The sequence below is a fragment of the Pararge aegeria genome, chromosome 18, assembly GCF_905163445.1.
Source record: "Pararge aegeria chromosome 18, ilParAegt1.1, whole genome shotgun sequence".
Classification (NCBI taxonomy): Eukaryota; Metazoa; Arthropoda; class Insecta; order Lepidoptera; family Nymphalidae; genus Pararge; species Pararge aegeria.
Genome location: NC_053197.1, coordinates 16748520 through 16767814, shown reverse-complemented (window position 1 = coordinate 16767814; position 19295 = coordinate 16748520). Strand labels below are relative to the sequence as shown.

The following is a 19295-nucleotide window of genomic DNA, read 5'->3' as shown; positions in this document are numbered from 1 at the left end:
ATAGTCTCTGACTATATATAAACACATTCACTGCTCAATTCAAGAATGCTAGAAATCAAAATATCATCTAACCTATTTTTAGGACATAGTTTCCATAAAAAATTGTTGTTTGGATATGTAACTTAAAGAAAATTTACTCACTTTATAGAACAATCCTAACGATACTTGCAGCTTATACGTAACTGATGGATCTAGCAGATTATTAACGAACACAAGCTCCTCCTTCAATATATCCAGAGCTCCTTGTAGAGTCTCGTTCGTAAACAGATCCTTCCCCATCAGAAACTCTTCCGTCTTGTATGCACGCGTAATGGTTAAGCATAAGCCACTGTATACTATCCTGCTGTCAATAACTGTAGATTTTTCATCTAGTTTGTAGAGGAAACCGGCGTGTACTAGGGCATGGACGTTCTGAGAACGTGGCATTATCTGAAATCAGATTGAGTATTATTCATCAGTTTTAATTAACAATAGGAATTTGAACCAAACTATAACTGTAATTTAACCACTGTGCAATTTTATATAGCCAGTAGCTGCAGGTATTGTTTAGTTATTTTATTTAGAAAACTTTACTGCACATAAACTGTGCTTGCAAAGGCGACCTTATTGCTAAATCAATATCTGTGTTGTAATTTAGAGTTCGTTTTTTGTTTGATTGCAAGAAAACATTATACCTAGATAAGTCTCTGGGTTTATTGAATTTGAAAGGCTATATTTTGAGGAAGGTTAAAAGTTTTACACTGAATAACTGGTAAAATTATGAATTTAATTATTTTTGTGACCTACCATCATTATTAATTAAGAAGTAGACGAAAACAAAAAAGTAATTTTACCTTAAATGTTACTATTTTATTTTGACTGGATAGTGGCGGTAATAAGACGTTCAAAATAATCTTTCCCTTCAAATCCACTACAAGAAGTTCTTGCATTGTTAAAACTTGTTTTTGTTCAGGACCAGTCACTAAAAATACCTTAGTCATTAACATTTATTCCATTTCTTAGCACAGGAAATATTTTTATGGAAATTGAAAAATATAATTTTATGCTCAGATGCTCTATAGCTGGTTTGTAGGTTACAACTTAGTTTTAAATCTACCAAGCTTACTCAAATGGTCGTAGTTTCTTTGCAGTATATGCCATGCGGATGAACCGAAGTTACTGAAGCAAGTAAATCGAAAAAAACATTGACATTTGTGCAAGCATTAAAACTTGCACAAAGACAAAAGCGAGTAAATAAAACAATAATAAATACACAGCGACAATACACATATCGCTATCTAGACCCAAAGTAAGCGTAGCATTTGTTATGGGTACTAAAATGAATATTTTTATGAATAGTATGCATAAATACTTATAATATACATAAACACCCATAGGTGGTAGAGTCACTACAAACTGACTGACTTGACGTTTCAAAAGTGCTTATAAACTAGGCCTTCTTCTAGTTCTTCTACTAAATGAGCTTTGAATTTTGAATTTGTTTTTTTTTTTTACTAAAAAATATTCATCCTCTTCACACAAAAATTTTCCAGTTGTGGGAATCGAACTATCGGCCTTGGACTCAGAAAGCCGGGTCGCTGCCCACTGCGTCAATCGGCCGTCAATATTATTACTACCGGAGTATTATTTAGTAACGTTTATTTGCTCACACAATAAGCAAGACATGTAGGTATATTTTTCATTTGAAGTTATTAAATCATAACTCTAACAAACATAAAGACATTTAAATGGTTGACCAGATGGACCAAGAGCAATTTCAGACACGGACACGTATAACATGATACTATGATCGACTCGGGCCAAATATAAAAAAATGCTGAAAAAAATATAATCATGTAAAACTTACATATAGTTACCTCCGCGCCAACAGTTTCAAGAAGCAGAAATATGTCCGACTTAAAGTCGTTATGGCGGTTCTTTAAAAATAAATTGCCAGCTACTGTTGCCAACTATTGAAAAAAAAATTGGATTATAAATGAAGGGGATACTCCGATGGGTAAGACTTCGTCCACCTCCAAACTTTCTAAATTATGTGTGTTTTAGCAATCATTTGCTTCAACGGTTAATGATAACATCGTCAGGAAACGTGAATGCCTTAGAGTTCTCCATAATGTTCTCAAAGGTGTGCGGAGTCCACCATTCCACACTGGGCCAGCGTGGTGGACTACGGCTTTAACCCCTTCTCATTGTGGGAGGAGGCTCGTGCCCTTTGGTGGTGGGGTAGCGGGTTAATAATGATGATGATGACGGGAAATATGGTGAACTTTATGAAATTATACTACCTATGTTTGAATATGAACTGTTGATTTATCTATTTGACTTTACTGGAGTTCTATGTAGAATTCCGTCCTCATGGTCGAAACACCTTTACCCTTTTTATAATAATCTACTTACAAACCAAGTAGAGGTATGAGTTTAAAAACTGCTGCCTACAGATTACAGATTACGCATTAATATCTACTCGTATAACAAGATACACAATCAAACAATGAATTTTCATACAATAATAAATCCTTACATTTCTGACGGTAACATGAGCCACCTTCTCCAAATGATCAGCTAATACGTTGAGATAACAAAAACCTTCATTGTTAGCTAAAGTTTTAAATATGTGTAGAACTTCGACTAGTGTCGTTCCGCCTAAAAGTACCAGGTTTTGATCTATATAATAACCTTTAAGCTCCGATACCCCGCTGATGTCTATTAAGAGCTTAGGATATTCCAATATTGGATATACACCTGAAAGAAAAGCACAAAGTTTGTATGGTAATGACATGACATGTTTGGAAACCGTACACCGAAGCATAAAATATTATATTCTTAATCCAAGGGCGACTCGTAATATTGTCATCCGGAAGTGATCTGCTACAAATATCCATTTAAAGTAGATATCATTACTTATTCCGACTTTCTATTTATTTTTCAAAACCAAGGTATCTTATATGTTTCTTATGTTTTTTTTTTGTACGACAATACACACATCGCCATCTAGCTCCAATGTAAGCGTAGCTTGTGTTATGGGTACTAAGGTATCTATTGAATATTTAATATAATACACATAAATACTTATAATATGCAGATAAACACCCAGACACTGAAAAACAATCATGTTCATCACACAAACATTTTCCAGTTGTGGGAATCGACCCCACGGCCTCGGACTTAGAGAGCAGGGTCGCTGCCCGCTGCGCCAGTCAGTTAAAACATTTCACCACGTCTGAACTACACAAGGTTAATGTGCCATTTAATCTACGAGTATATACGTACAAAGTGTGATCGAATTATGAAATACTGTTGGAGACATATGTGGTGCATAAGTATATGTGTTTACTTATGACAACCCTATTGAAGATAAAAGACCAACACGCGCATCGTACCTACGCTACGCGACGCGTACTTTTTATGTATTCACTGGAATCGGACATTTAATTTCATAGTTATCACGAGCATTAAAATGCAATACGCGTTAGCTCAAATTAGTCTAACTAACATTAGTATAGCATGAGAAGTACACGGTAGTGAGATGATGACGATAACCATATTCGTATACCTAAAACTAAAGCTACAAGGGTTCCAAAGGTCCTGATGACTAAAAAGCAGAAGTACAATGTTCAAGCTAAATTTACGAGTACAATTGATTGAAATCGGTACCTTAACACGCTAAAAATTTATCTAGCGACTTCGTTGTCTTTTTGGTAATCGAAACTAGGCTTAAAGTTTCTAGGTTAAGTTATAATATCCAACTTACCTTTTCCCGTGTTCCCATTAATCAGCATATAACATTCTGTGCCATTTTTCTCCCATATATTAAATACATCAATAAGACTCGCCACTCTGTACCAGTCTCTATCATCGCTTAGTTTTATATGCAGTACTTCATTATGTTTGGGGACGATACACCAATCAGAATGTTCACATTTGAGTCCCGAACATGACTCCCCAGATTTCTTGCATATTTTCAAATCTTCGATATCCAATATGTCGGTCGGTTTGGGAGCGTCTGAGGCGAATGTCTTGAATGCCTCCAATATCGGTCTGTATCCTGTACATCTGCATAAGTTGCTTCCTAGCGCATGCTCTATTTCACGCATTGTACGTGGTTTTGCTTTCAAGTAACTGCAAAGACAAACATTTTATGGAACCAAAACCGTAAATTTTCTGTTATAAATAGCTGCTTCAATATTAATATCAGCTGGTTATTTTTTCGCTCAATGAAATGATGAGAGTTTCATTTTTGAAAATATTTTTTGAAAAAATATTGGAAGGAATCATTTAGGCGTTAGTTTGCGGAAATCCATGATATATTATGAGAATTAAGATTAATTTGCTATATAGGTACTAAAGCAGGAGACCGAGGTCTGACACCGGAGCATCCTCAGGAGACGATCCTCAATTATTTATTCATTGTGCGTAGAGGGCACATTGCCGAAGATCTGTTTGGTGTGGAGTATAAGCATTGAAGAAATTATTATTAAATATAAATTACGCCATAAAGATTCTCCTGCTTTTTGCGGAGTATAGCAAATTAAGCTTTATTTTCATTTTAATTTAATTTAATGGCCTGTACGTCTTGAGAGACGGTTGAAACACTGTCTAAGCGACACTTCTTTGTATGTCTAAATAAGCCGATGCGCGAGCGACATTCACGGCCATTCCCGGCCATTCACGGCAAACATATTTCCATAATGTTAAAAAAATCTATCATTTCATTTGAAAGCTCCTTACTTAGTTATACATAGTAACGAAGAAAAAATGAGATCAAAAACAACTGCTAAAATCGGAAAAGGAAGAAGGTTCTTCTTCTTCAGAATTTTTAAGGTTTTAAAAGTTAGGAAACATAGAATTCGGGAGAGTGGCACAAATCCCAGCAATGCGTGCAAGAAAGGAAGACGCATATCGCTATGTGTCAGTTTTTGGGATATCAGCAACATACGGGTGTAAACCCGCCCGGTGTCTTATTATAATAAAGTTTAGGAAATCTCGCGAGACGAAAAAATATTTAGTTAAAATTTTAATGGGTAAAAATTGCACGCCTCTGGATTTAGAGACTTATTTCCTGTCTACGGAATATTCTCGTTTTGAAATAGCAGTTTTGCGGCAGAGCTCGTTCAGGGCAGTACTTCCGCTATGCTACCGCTTTTTCTGCCGCTAAACAAAATTGTTGTGATGCTGTGTTGCGGGTCTGAAGGACGTCGTGTAACCATGGTATTACACCACACTTTGATGGATATAAGTTGCTTAACTGGGCCCTTACTTATCCTGGTATGTACTGTTTATTTCTAAGCGCTGGTTTGCATTTGCCATTTTTTCAAAGCGGTGATAGCCTTGTAATGAGGGCATCTTTCCCTTAGTGGAAACCGTGTGCCCCTGCACCACTGATATTTCGGAGTTATGTGCATTTTTAATTTATGCAATTAATATGTCACTTGGAAACCAGCATGCCTGAGAGTTCTGCATAATGTTCTCAATGGCGTTTGAAGTCTACCAATTCGCAATTGGCTAGGGTAGTTGACTACGGCCTAAACCCTTCTCATTCTGACGGTCGATTGGCGCAGCTTGCAGCGACCCTGCTTTCTGAGCCCAAGGCCGTGGGTTCGATTCCCACTACTGGAAAATGTCTGTGTGATGAGCATGAATGTTTTTCAGTGTCTGGGTGTTTATATGTATATTCTAAGTTTTTATGTATGTTATTCATAAAAAAATATTTATCAGTCATCTTAGTACCCATAACACAAGCTACGCTTACTGTGGGGCTAGACGGCGATGTGTGTATTGTCGTAGTATATTTATTTATTATTTATTTATTCTGAGAGGAAGAACTGTGCCCCGTAGTAGGACGGTAGTGGCTTGATGATTTGGACCCTATGCTCGGTCTGTCATTTATTTCTATAAAGAAAAACTTCATCATGTTACCAGTACATGATAAGTAAGTTTTTCTTGAATATAACCATTTCACCTCATGCTTTATCAGATATACCTGTATATATTCATGATCATGCCCGGCGAGCAGTAGCCACACTGCGAGCCGCCTTTCGCCGCCAGCGTGGTCTGCAGCGGGTGGTACCCATCCAGTCGGTTCCCCACCTTCTCTATGGTCGTGATCTCCCAGTCCTTGCATGATGTTATTGAGACCATGCACTAAAACAAAACACAGGGTTAAGAAACTAAGGTGGAATATTTTTGAATATAAAATATAGTTTTTCTCATATCAACCCTATATCTGAAGCGGCAGCTATTTGAAGCCGTGATAGCACATCGGGTGGGAGCTCGACTTCACTTTCGGGGGGCCGAGTTCTTATCCCAGCACGCACCTCTAACTTTCCTCGGGCGTTCGACGTTGAAAGAAAACATCGTGAGGAAACCTGCATGCCTGAGAGTTCCACCAATCCGCACTGGGCCAGCGTGGTGGACTACAGCGTTAAACCTTCTCATTGTAGGAGGTGATCCGTGCCCAGTAGTTGGCTGGTAATGGGTCGATATGATGAACTCATTATCGGCACACTACAGGGTCTCTCAGTTCTCAGAGCTATATGCCGCATTCAGTGCCACTTCTGATTCACACCTCGTTGTGCTATGTTCGTAACTCTGGTTGATCTACAAACATCCGCTAAAGACTTATCCAGCTAAATGAGCAATAGATACATACGGAATTAACGCCTTGAGGTTTGTCTCCGTGGCGCTTGACCGCACTGACGATGCAGGAGCCACACCCTCCTTCCAAACACTTGTATTTCGTGCCGCGGAGCTCTAGGTGGTGACGCAGATATTCCAGGAGCGTGGTGGTGGACCGCACCTCACAACCAACTAACAGCAAGTATTTAAAAAACAAACTTTCGCATTGATGAAGTAACTTCTGAGTGTATGTAAAAAATTTTTTACAGTTTGCCGGACCTAGAAAATGGATCATTATCGTCATAATTTCTAGACATTATCTGTCCACTACAAGCCACGGATCTTCTCCCACAGTGACAAGGAGTTAAGGTCCACCGCGCTGGCCCAGTGCGGATTGGTGGACTCTCCACACCTTTGAGCACTTTATGGAGAACTCCTAGGCGTGCAGGTTTTGTCACGATGTCTTCCTTCACCGCAAGCAAGTGATATTTTAATTGCTCAAAACGCAGATATGCGTATTGGGATTCGAACTTATCCCTTCGAAAGTTTGTGGAAAGTGTTAGTAATAAGAAAATAATCGTCTGTAAACAGACCAACACTTCGCAGGGTATTCGAGGGACAAGTCCTGCAAAGTGTCGCCCTGTGTCCATCGTTTTGAGGCTTGGGCGTTAAGCCTCATGCGCCTGTAAATACACCGACAACCACGCCCTTCAGATCGGAAGCACTGCTGCTTAGTAGTAGAGCTTTTTGTGACAGAGCTCGTATTTCTGCCACCAAGCAGCTTGCAATGCTGTTATTACATGCACCTGAGGTTGAACACCTGCGCTTCAGGTTGTGATGGGCACAGGGCGTCACGTTGCAGGACGTTTTCCTTGCGTGCCCTGCGAAGTGTTGCTTTGTTTATAGTCGATGGTTTTCCACGTAGTTTGGCCATTTGCTTGGTACGTCAATTATTATAATTATATAAAAACGCAGTCGAAGTCAGCCAGCAGCTAGTATTAAAAATTTATAACTGGTAATTGAGTATTATAATTGATCAATAAATTATTTACGTATCTTACCAAAGGTTTCCTTTTATTAATTAGGAGGTAATAGTTAAATTAGTAGTTCCGGCATTTAATTTTCCAACTAATTGTATCGTTGGTCTAGTAGTTAATCCGGATTTGATTCATTCCGTTTCAGTCATTGGGATGTTAAAACTTTAAACAAGAAAGTTTTTGACTAGTGCAAGCATAAAGCAACGAAACGCTGAATATTCACTTAATAAATTTTGGGATAAACTAAAAAGTATTATCATCATTGTCACTTCCACCATTTCGACGGCCGATTGGCGCAGTGGGCAGCGACCCTGCTTTTTGAGCCAAGGCCGTGGGTTCGATTCCCACAACTGGACAATGTTTGTGTGATGAACATGAATGTTTTTCAGTGTCTGGGTGTTTATCTGTATATTATAAGTATTTACGTATATTATTCATATAATTAATTATTCATCAGTTATCTTAGTACCCATAACACAAGCTATGCTTACTTTGGGGCTAGATGGCGATGTGTGTATTGTCGTAGTATATTTATTTATTTATTTATTTATTATTTACCATTGACACACCTTCAAAATACCTATGTCCACTGCTGGATATAGGTCTTTTGTAGGTTCCAAAATCCACAGTCCTGAGGCTTTTTACCAAAGAAAGAAATAGGTTATCAACATATTATTATTATAACATAAGTTTATAGACATTATCCTGGCACATGAGCGCTGTGATTTTTTGAGTGGTGGGTTCCGGATTCGATCTCTGGCAAGCTACCATCCTATAGACATAACCGTACCATCAAGGGATTCCGGTAAGATACCACGTAGAAACCGACTGGGCGTGCCATACCCGCAAGAGGTTGTAAAGATCACCGTGGGGACCAATCATTTTAAATTCATATATTTCATGTAGACCTACTATAAAATCGCTTTTTAAACGGCAGGTCCGCTGGTACTTTGGTACTTTCTGAGGGTGGTGGCTACTAAGATACCCCACCCATTACATTAAATAAGAGGGTCAAAATTGTTGTGTTTAATTCTTGGTCGGTAAGTATTTATATCCCTTCCGATCCTCATGAAACTTTTTACACATATTCTTGGAAGTGTGAGAAGTAATATAGGATACTTTTTATCCCGACATTAAGCTCCGTTCCTTTGGGAGAGGGGATGAGTGTTTGACGATTTTACACCATAACTCCGACAAGTTATAACCGATTTAAATAATTATTTTTGTACTATAGAGGTTAAAATATGTGTTTCATTTTGCCCCAACTGTGGCTGGAGATAGAGGAGAGAACTCCTTAGCGGACAGCAGCAAACCCCTCATTTAAGGCTTAGCGATACTGAATACTTTAATATTTTTTAAATCTACAACTAAATTTGAAACAATATGCTGTAAACAAACTTCTTAGACACACTTGTAGTTGCAAATTCTATTGTAATCATTTTGATCGACTCATTATCGGCCCACTACGGGCACGAGTCGCCTCTTACATCACATTGCCATTTAACCCCAAAGTTATGGGTACTAAGATGACTGATAAATATTTTTATGAAAAATATACCTACATAAATTCAAATACACGTAGAAATTAAATTTAATACACATACATAGAATGCCAGTTCGCTGATCTCTACGCCAATCGGCCGTCAAACATATAACAGAGAACTCTCAGACTTGCAGGCTTCCTAACGACGTTATACTTCACCGTTAAAGCAAGTGATATTTAAATGCTCAAATTAAAAACGCACATACAGCCGAAAAGATAGAGGTGCTTGCCAGGAATAGAACTCGGTTCCCCCGAAAGGCGGCTAGAATCCTAAACCACACCGCTTCTGATTCTTATTTTAATTATTTTATTTATTTATTTAAACAACTTTATTGCACAATAAAGGAAACACACAGGAACAACATAAATTATATGCAAAAGGCGGCCTTATCACTAATTACTAGGTGCTTTTATAATTTATCGATCTCTGAGAAACAATTATAATAGCAGACTTGAGAGGCTGCTAGTAACGCCCTGAACATATCTATATAATTTAAATCCACGTTGCAATGTTTGTAAGCATGTATGTATGCATGTATCATATATATGCTATAAAGGACAATTGTGAACACACTTCTCGAAACACTCTATCTGCTGTAAAATGCATTAATGATTTGCGTAGTAAAGATCTAAGCGTACCAGGGACGGGAGCGACTTTATCTCATAATATTTTAAGATAAAGAATATAATTAGGTAACATACGCACCCGAATGATTAGCACCGTTAACTGAAAAATTTACTCTATCCATGACGATGCCTAAAGTGATACTACAGTCAGTCCTAACGGTTAAAACCTTAACTAAACATTCACGGTCGAGTTGGCATAGTAATCACCTACATATCATAAGCTAGTCATCCCCGCTGTTTCACCCGCGTTTATTAAGGGTTGTAGCGTAATGTTATATTTTACGTACTGGCCTGGACATAGATAAATAATGTCGATACGAACAATTTAACTGGTGTGTGTTCTGTTAACACAATACTATAATGCAATATATTTTTTTGTTTATAGTAATAATTGACGGACCTAGCAGCTGGCCCACCTGGTGATAAGTGTTTTGGCACACACACATACCCTCACACTCACACTCACGCACGCATAGACACAAACACACACACAAACACACTCACACACAAACACACACACACACACACATACACACTCACTCACACACATACACTTACACAGACACAAACACACACACAAATAGATGTGGCAAAATTAAACAACCTGATATTATAGTTTAAGAACCCCACACCTACTCATAAACGTAAGCTTGCTACTCGAGTCTAGTGATTCCTAGTACGAACAGCCACAGATTGAATACAAACCTGTTTAATTTTTCATTGTCCCCCTAAAAAATACAACCAAATAACGTACAGTTAAAGGCGCGGCTCGAGGTCATTTTAGGACTTAAATCAATTATATGATTGTCAGCGCAGTCAGATAAAACGACTCTTTAACGCTAAAAACAACGCTAGTGTTTTCGGTTGAAAATATAAACTATTTTTTTACTTTATATATTGAAAAAATAAGATAATTAAATCTGTCTTGTCGTTTTTCCATTTATCCATAATTACAATAAAACTTAAAAATATACAAACATACATAAAATCATACCTTTCCTATTAATAATAAAAAGTATAGATAATTTATTAATAAGTATACTCGGTTAAATAAGAACCTAACCTTAATAATACCCGTCTTCAGGATGCAAGCTATATAAGTGCCAAATTCAGTGCTTGAGCCGAACATAGGTAATTAATAAATTGCAATTTCACCTGCTGGTAAGTGATGATGCATTTATAGATGACTAGCGTACCCAGCCCGCTTCGCCGGGATAGATTTGCTTTATTTTATTTAAACAATAAACTTACATCATTAAATTTTTAATTTAAGTCTCATAATACATTAAATTATTTATTTCTTTCCGTATTCATTGTCTTCATTCATTATATTAAATATATATCATTTTTATATATTACATTGATGTGAAACATCTACAGGCGAGGGTGGCGTGGCGACACAGGCCGTGGCCGCTTTGCCCACGATATATGCAGGAATATATGTACGTAGTTGACTTCTCGCGATTTCTAATAAATAATCTTATATTGTTTTTAATATAAATTTAATAAACATTATTTTAGGAACATATTTTTAATGCTTTGTCTTTTGCGCTAAATCTATCCTATGGTAATTTGTTCTTTTATGCATATAACTTATATAAAACAATTTGAATGTTTCACATCTGCCAGGCGTCCCGTGACGGCTCACACATTTTTTTTAATATTGGTTACTTATTTTTATGTCTTTAGTTATAAATATTGTATTATATATATTATAAATATTTATTTAAGCAACGAAATATTTATTTTATGAGTATATATGCACCACACCATTGTTTCCTGTATTTTTTATCTCTGCCTGGAAATCGCTATGAAGCGAAAAGACCACCAAATTGTATACGTTGTTTTGTTGTACTTTTTCTTTCTTTTTTGTGTAGTATATTCTTTCATTCATTCATAAGATCGTAAAAAAAAAAATATATATATATACTACGACAATACACACATCGCCACCTAGCCCCAAAGTAAGCTCAGCTTGTGTTTTGGGTACTAAGATGACTGATGAATATTTTTATGAATTATATATACATAAATACTTAGAAAATACATATAAATACCCAGACACTGAAAAACACTTAATGCTCATCACACAAACATTTTCCAGTTGTGGGAATCGAACCCACGGCCTTGGACTCAGAAAGCTGCCCACTGCGCTAGTCGGTCGACGTGATTGGAAGTGCAATTGCTGACACTAAAATTATTGTCAGCAATTGCACTTCCAATCACGCCCAATCAGATCTCGATCTACAGTTACAGGTATAACGATCGAAAATGTTTACAGAATAGGCACACTATGTGTAAAATAATTGATCGATTACTTACGCTACTATAATTGTAGAATAATTTCCAAATTAACTTGTAGTATCTTTAGGAAAAATATTCCATCGCCAATTCCAAATATATAAATTTTCAGATAAATTATAATAGGTATTATAATATCTACTAAAATTATCTTGTAAAGGGTACACCGACTCAAACAACTTGTTTGATTGAACATCCGATTACTTAAAATGTATCAGCTGAAGCGCTTTACAATTAAAGTTAATTAAATAATTCAGCTAGCAAATGTTGTATCAGTAACATTTGCTACAAAGTTACAAAGCATATATAATGTTACACCTGCTAAGTTTTTTGAAAAACTTAAATTTAAACTACAGATATTCATAAAATTAAAAACGAAACAAGAAATGACAATAATTCTATAAACTATATTCTTTTTTTATGTACATTATGATAAAATAAATATTAAACAATCTTAAATTACTGAAAATAATAAGTTATTTTTCTGTTTCATTTAATTTTGAAAGCGATTACGATTGTGTTGCGTTTTTATTTAACGTAAGTAAGTACACAGACCGTATTGGCGTACAAATAATATAAGTAACAATTTCCGCACTTGGGAAATTATGGTGAAGAGAAATGCTACTCGATTTGTGAGCCAGACAAATGGCGGGAGTTCCTGCTACCCCGTGTCTTCGTATGCTATGTTATATCTTCACCTATTTATCAACGAGAGCGGATGTTTTTACAACATTCTTTATCGCAATGCTACCAGTTTCTCGTTCTAAAGGTTATAACCATTAGCAGTCTACTGGACATGGGTCTCCTCTGAGAATTAGCAGGGTTTATGCCATCTGTGTGGTGATTACAGATCAGAATACATAATAATAATAATATAATAGAGAATAGAGCAGAATAGAGCTGAGATCGAGAAAAAACGTAAGTATTATGTTATATATGGGTACCAACCCATAGATGATAAGATGACTGATGATTATTTTTATGAATAATATAAATAAAAACTTATAATATACAGATAAACATCCACACACTGTAAAACATTCATAACACAAACATTTTCCAGTTTTGGGAATCGAACCCACGGCCTTGGATTCAGAAAGCAGGGTCGCTGCCTACTGCGCCAATCAGTTGTCAAAATTATGTGCTTTAACATCATTTCTAAATATGCCAAGTGACTTCGACTGTCTTTTGTTCATTGGGAGTGCATTCCACAACTCAGTAGCTTATTTATTGATATTACTACTAAGAAGATGTAAAAAAAACTATATCTCTCTCTCTATCAGTTATAAACATTTATTAAAGCAAATTATAATCTACTCTCACACAAAATAGATCATTCTCCTTTGTACGATGTCTCATATACATGTTTTTTTTTTTTTAAATCGCGTGGATTCTAATACGCCCTCTTATTTTGCTCAGATACCTCTTCAGAGTCCTCAGGAAATGTTGGCTTAACCACGCCTATTAAGTTGCAACAATTTGCGTGCCTCGTACAGTGCGTTTTGTCGCGGAAAGTAGCAAATTAAGTATAATATTTATGTCTTGCGGACATGATAATTGCACTGCTTAAATTGAATAATATCGGCTTGAATAATAATGCATTGGAATATTTTAAAAGGCTGAGTTTCTCAATTCTACGCGTATTTTTAAATTCGATATACGTAATCGACTAACGTGGCTTTCATCGATTCTATATTGATTTTTTTGACAAATTAAATGTTTTTGTTTGACAGTTTAAGTGGTAACACTGTTTTCAATTAAGCATCGGAGTGCCTAATGTCCGATTTATTACCCACGTCTAATACTGTTTCCCAATATTTTAACTAGATGGCGTTCTCTAGATTTCAAACAAAACGTAGTTAACTACGTGATCGAATCAGACATGAGGAGATCCGTAGAAGAACTAGAGTTACCGACATAGCTCAACGAGTCGCGAAGCTGAAGTGTCAATGGTTGGGGCACATAGCTCGGAGAACCGATGGACGTTGGGGTTCCAAAGTGTTGGAGAGGCAGCCCCGCACTTGTAAACGCAGCGTTAGTAAAGCCCCAACGACATCAAACGAGTCACGGGGAGCCGCTGGATACAAGCGGCCCAGAATCGCGGAGCTTGGAACGCCCTGCAAAAGACCAGCAATGGACGGCAATGGGTTGACTTGATAATGACGATGATGTAGTTAACATTCACGTGATCGAATTAGTAGAACCAGAGAGAAAATCTCTCAATAGGCAACAAAAACTTATTTTATCAAATAGTCAGGGAATGTTATTTGGAATAATTATAGGTTAATAAACTAAGGTGGCCTGGAAGACATTGCCACTAAGCGATAAGGCCGCCGTTTGTATCCTTATTTTCCTGTCCATGTCTTTTTTTTTTTGGAAAAGAGCAACTTCTGAGTTTCTTGCCGGCTTCTTCTCGTTAGAATCTGCCTTACGAACCAGTGGTAGAGACACTACAAAGAGACATACTTGACATTTCACAAGTGCGTAAATTAGGCCTACTTGAAATATATGAATTTTGTTTTTTTTTTTAATTTTATGGTGTACAAATAAAGTGTATAATTAATAAATAATGAGTACGTGCATTATTTCTAATGTGTAAAAAAGTTATAACGGATAGATCTCGTTTTTCCAAATTTCATGTGATTACCGCATATATGAATCTTTTCAAGACCAGTGGAAACAGCCTTACTTGGCCGGATATGAGGCATTTGATTATCCGACCCTAGAATAATCCCATATTGAAACTCCGAGCTTGGCTGATCAGTTCGATTATTTTTTCATTCGGTACGGAAAGCTAACAAATAGGTCCCAGTAATATTGAACTAAGTTAACAGTTGTTTTTTTATCTTTCCTCTCCTTCTGACCACAAAAGATCCCAAATGGTCCCAAGCGTTGCTTATTCGTGTACCGTATTCCGTACTAGGTCGTATTTCCTTTTATAGAACTGTCATACCTTTTATAAGTTAGCCCGCTGTCAAGGCCGTTGGTTCGATTCCCACAACAGGAAAATGTTTGTGTGATAAACGTGTTTTTTTTCCGTGTCTGGGTGTTTATATGTATATTTTGAGTGTTTATGCATATTATTCATCAAAATATTTATCGGTCATCTTAGTACCCATAACACAAGCTACGCTTACTTTGGGGCTAGATGGCGATGTGTTTATTGCACTAGTATATTTATTTATTTATTTATCTTAGACTGCATTATTGTTAACCATCAGGTGAGATTGCAGTCAAGTGCTAAATTGTAGTAGAATAAAAAAAAAAAAAGTAATTACATCATGAAATTGATAACCTTTTTTTCTCTTAGATAAAGCATAGCTGTTGTGCGTTTCTCTTGTATTCTATATATTTACTGAGGCTTTGAATATCTCAGGTAGGGAATCCTAAAATCCTAAAAATACCAACGAAAAATACGAAAAGCAAGAAATTCCTCAACTCCTTAATATTTCTTCAACGTGCAAACAACTTTTGCAAGTTTTGAACATTCAGAAAAAGATCCTTTAAAAGCCTTTTGTGAATTGTGCCTTTGAAAAGAAAAAGTTTTGTTTTCCTCTCACTAACATGTATACCGCCTATTGGCACAGTAGTGAAAGTGCGTTTCTACTGTTATATATAAAATATAAATAAATATATTAATATACTACGACAATACACACATCGACATCTAGCCCCAAAGTAAGCGTAGCTTTTGTTATGGGTAATGGGTATATGGGTATGGCTCCGAGGCACGGGGCAGTATACCACCAATTTCCAAACTCCAGGCTGATACTATGAATTTCTCGAATGAAAAATCCAATACTTATCATTGGCCCGGCCAGGGCATTGAACCCAGAACGTCGTGATCTGCGGTCGAACATTAACCACTAGACCAACGACTATTGGGCGTATTTTAATATGTTTGCAATATCCTTTGTGAGATGATCTATTTTGCAAGGAATCCTTTTTGGACTTTACAGAAGATCTTTATCGGCCGATCGCAAGTTTGTAGTCTGCGAGCCCTCTTAAAATAATGTCGGCAAGCTTTACATATTTGCTTGGCGGGTGATCCCTTCTAAGGTCCGGAATGTATCCTGCAGTATTTGCACGGGACTTTATGTTAAATATTCCTGTTAGTGCCGCTTAAAGTATGCTCGGTCTTTCATAAAAAGATGCCCTCTTAACATAACGTCAAGTCGTATATTTTGCATTTTAATTTCATTTTGAAAGTTAAGGGCCAATTTCACTAATAAACGCGCAACAAGACATCAGCCAACAGGGCAGCAAAAACAACAGGGATATAAGCGTAATTTGCGTTTTATGGCATACATTTGACACATTTTTTTTTTACATCTGTTACATGTCGACAGATCAAAAAAAATAATCGAAAAAACTTTTACGAGTTCGGTTATGCACCGGCGAATCGGTGTCGAGTTGAGATGGTGACACCTTTTGTCATCAGTCAATTCTAAAAGATGGGGAAACGTTTTTTTCTCCAAGGTTCACCCAAACCATAAGGTATTATAGGATTTAAGTTTTAATGAAAAGGCACAAGCTGTAATCTGAATAGAACTCTATTTAAATTTACACAAATAATTACCTTGATTACACTTGTAATTTAATTTTCTAGCCCTCGTTTCTACTATTGTTAAGCTGTGCCTCTCACTTCGATATCATTATTGTTCGTCAACAAAGGCCTGGAGGCATTCAGCCAAACCGGTCCTGTAAAATACTGAATTTACAATGGGAATTTGATAAAAGGATCCGGGTTTAATAAAGAACCTATTTTACTGGTGCGGCTTATTTGAATTTCGGAGGCGTTTCAATTGTGAGCCACCTAAATAAATGGTTACCAGCCTATTTTGTAATACGTTGTGTTCGTCTTTGACGTCAACATCAATATAGTTTGTTTGTCATCATTGGTACAATTTCGCTTCGGATTGTTCGATGCTTTTAGTATGTTGATTTTTTGAAAATGACGTATCTCGCCTCCAAGATGTAAGTAAGGTGGTTATGTTATTTTATATATTTTAGACATACAATTTGTATGTCTAAAATATATAAAAATGAATCGCTGAATTTGTTGGTAAGCATTAATCTCCATCGATTTCACCAATTCTTTTTTTAGAACATTCCTTGAAGTACAAGGAAGGTGGTTTTTGTAGAGAAAAATTTAATTTAATTTTAAATAATTGAATGAAAAAGTCTAAAAATAACCCTTTTTCTATACTGTATGGGACAAACGATTAGTATATTAGTATACAAAACATGTTTAAGTGACCTAGAGCAACACGCAGCTAGCTTTTTACTAAGAAAATAACTTTAAACTTATAGCATATATATATATATATATATATATAGTAGGCAAAACGTGCGGATATAAAATTAAATTAAGATAAATCATTACTCGATCTACATTGCATGATCTTTACCCAAATACATAAGTAGAGAAGGTATAAAACAACTTGCTCAGAGGATGCCATCGAATTCGTCACTGCGTCAGCGTTGTAAATTCATCCGTGCGTTTAGAGAATGGGACTGTTAGTATCGAAGCATGGCGGAAAATTGGAGAAAGGAATTCGTTGGTAATAGTGAGATCAATGCTTTCGAACGTGGGTAGAGTTTTATTTAAAACATTCTATTTATTTACAAGATAACTTAACTGATACACTGCAACTATAAGATCAGTGTTAATTTAATAAAACATCATATCGGTGTAGGATGAAACCTTTATTTAACATCTGATTGAAGTTCAAGAGTTCACTGTTCATATCTTACTAACATAAATTATGTTTTTGTGCTTGTGACATAATGTCTTAACTTGCTATCAACTTGCTATCAATTGACTTTATCAGAAATGTATGAAACTTACAGCACTCAAAGGTACAGGAAAACATAGAACTAAACTAAACTAAACTGATCAGTTGAAGAAGGCAGAGAATAACACAGAGATCCAGTAGTAGTAATGGCAACCAGTAAACGCAGCGCTTGTGGACCCTCAACTAGGTGTACAGACGAAAAGCTAACGAGTCACTCGGAGCCGCTGGACATAAGCTAAACAAGCCTGTGAACTCTGAAATTCCCTGCAAAATTCCCTTAAAAATTTACATATCATATTATTAAATATATATTAGGCATAGTAAGGCCAATCCAACCGGCACGCACGTCTTACTTATTTATTTATTTATTTTATTTAAACAACTTTATTGCATAATAAAGGAAACACACACAGGAACACTTACTTTAACAAAAAAGCCGCCTTATCAGTAAAAGTTATCTCTTCCAGACTACCTTAACTAATGGAATAAGGCAAAGAGACACGGGAAATCAAAATCTATAAAAAAAAATTAAATAAATATTTAAATAAAATAATAATATATATAAATATTTATCTAAATATAATATATATTTATATATATATATGCATAAATACACATACATAATAACACGTTTATAGTGACAAATATCCTTACACGACTTTTAAAAATCGCAATGGATTTAGAGCGTCAAATGTCATCAGGGAGTGCATTCCACAGCGTTGCCGCTTTTACTGTACAGGACTCCGAATAAATAATAAGTGAATAACTTACCGGAGTTATGTTTATTTTTAATTTAAGCAATTAAAATATCGCTTACCTTAAGGGTGAGGGAAACGTCGTTGAGAAACCTGTATGCCTGAGAGATCTCTAAAGTTCTTAAAAGCGTGTGAAGTCTAGCAATCCGCACTGGGTCAGTTTGGTGGACTACGACCTAATTGCGTCTTATTTTGAAATCTCGTGCCCTGTAGTGGGCTGATAATGAGTTGATAATGATGCCAAATCCATGGTTACATATTGAATTATTGTACAAACGTATGATGAGTCATACAAGTTTATTACAACCACACCAATCGCCTTATCGTCAAAGATTAAACTAATAATATTTAATCTCAGCACCATTAATCTTAGGCCCACCCTTTACGATCACGTAAACTTTGTTTGTTTGAGCCTCAATATCTTACATGTGTGGGTTACATCTGCTCAAGCAATTTGGGAGGATTAGTGCAAAATTGAGCTCGTGAGCTCACATTTCGGTAATAATAAATCTTTACAAGAAAGCACCGTCATATACAGGGGGCATCGTAAATAATGGATGACCTTGAACCTTGAGAAATGATATAGTTCGCCCAGCATTATAATAACTTCTGGGGCATTTCG

General features: G+C 36.2%; 2 protein-coding genes across 2 annotated transcripts in view; one reads left to right on the top strand and one right to left on the bottom strand.

Moving 5' to 3' along the window:
• The window catches only part of LOC120631675 (indole-3-acetaldehyde oxidase-like), a 57418-nt gene extending 47477 nt beyond the window's left edge, over nucleotides 1-9941 (bottom strand). The window contains exons 1-5 of the mRNA XM_039901344.1: nucleotides 9899-9941; nucleotides 6647-6804; nucleotides 5978-6138; nucleotides 3749-4116; nucleotides 2519-2739 (exon numbers count right to left, since the gene is read on the bottom strand). Coding sequence (XP_039757278.1) covers nucleotides 2519-2739; nucleotides 3749-4116; nucleotides 5978-6138; nucleotides 6647-6804; nucleotides 9899-9941 — 951 coding nt within the window. The remainder of the gene's footprint in view (nucleotides 1-2518; nucleotides 2740-3748; nucleotides 4117-5977; nucleotides 6139-6646; nucleotides 6805-9898) is intronic.
• The window catches only part of LOC120631672 (xanthine dehydrogenase-like), a 169171-nt gene that overhangs the window by 90564 nt on the left and 59312 nt on the right, over nucleotides 1-19295 (top strand). The gene's annotated exons all lie outside the window — the stretch shown is intronic.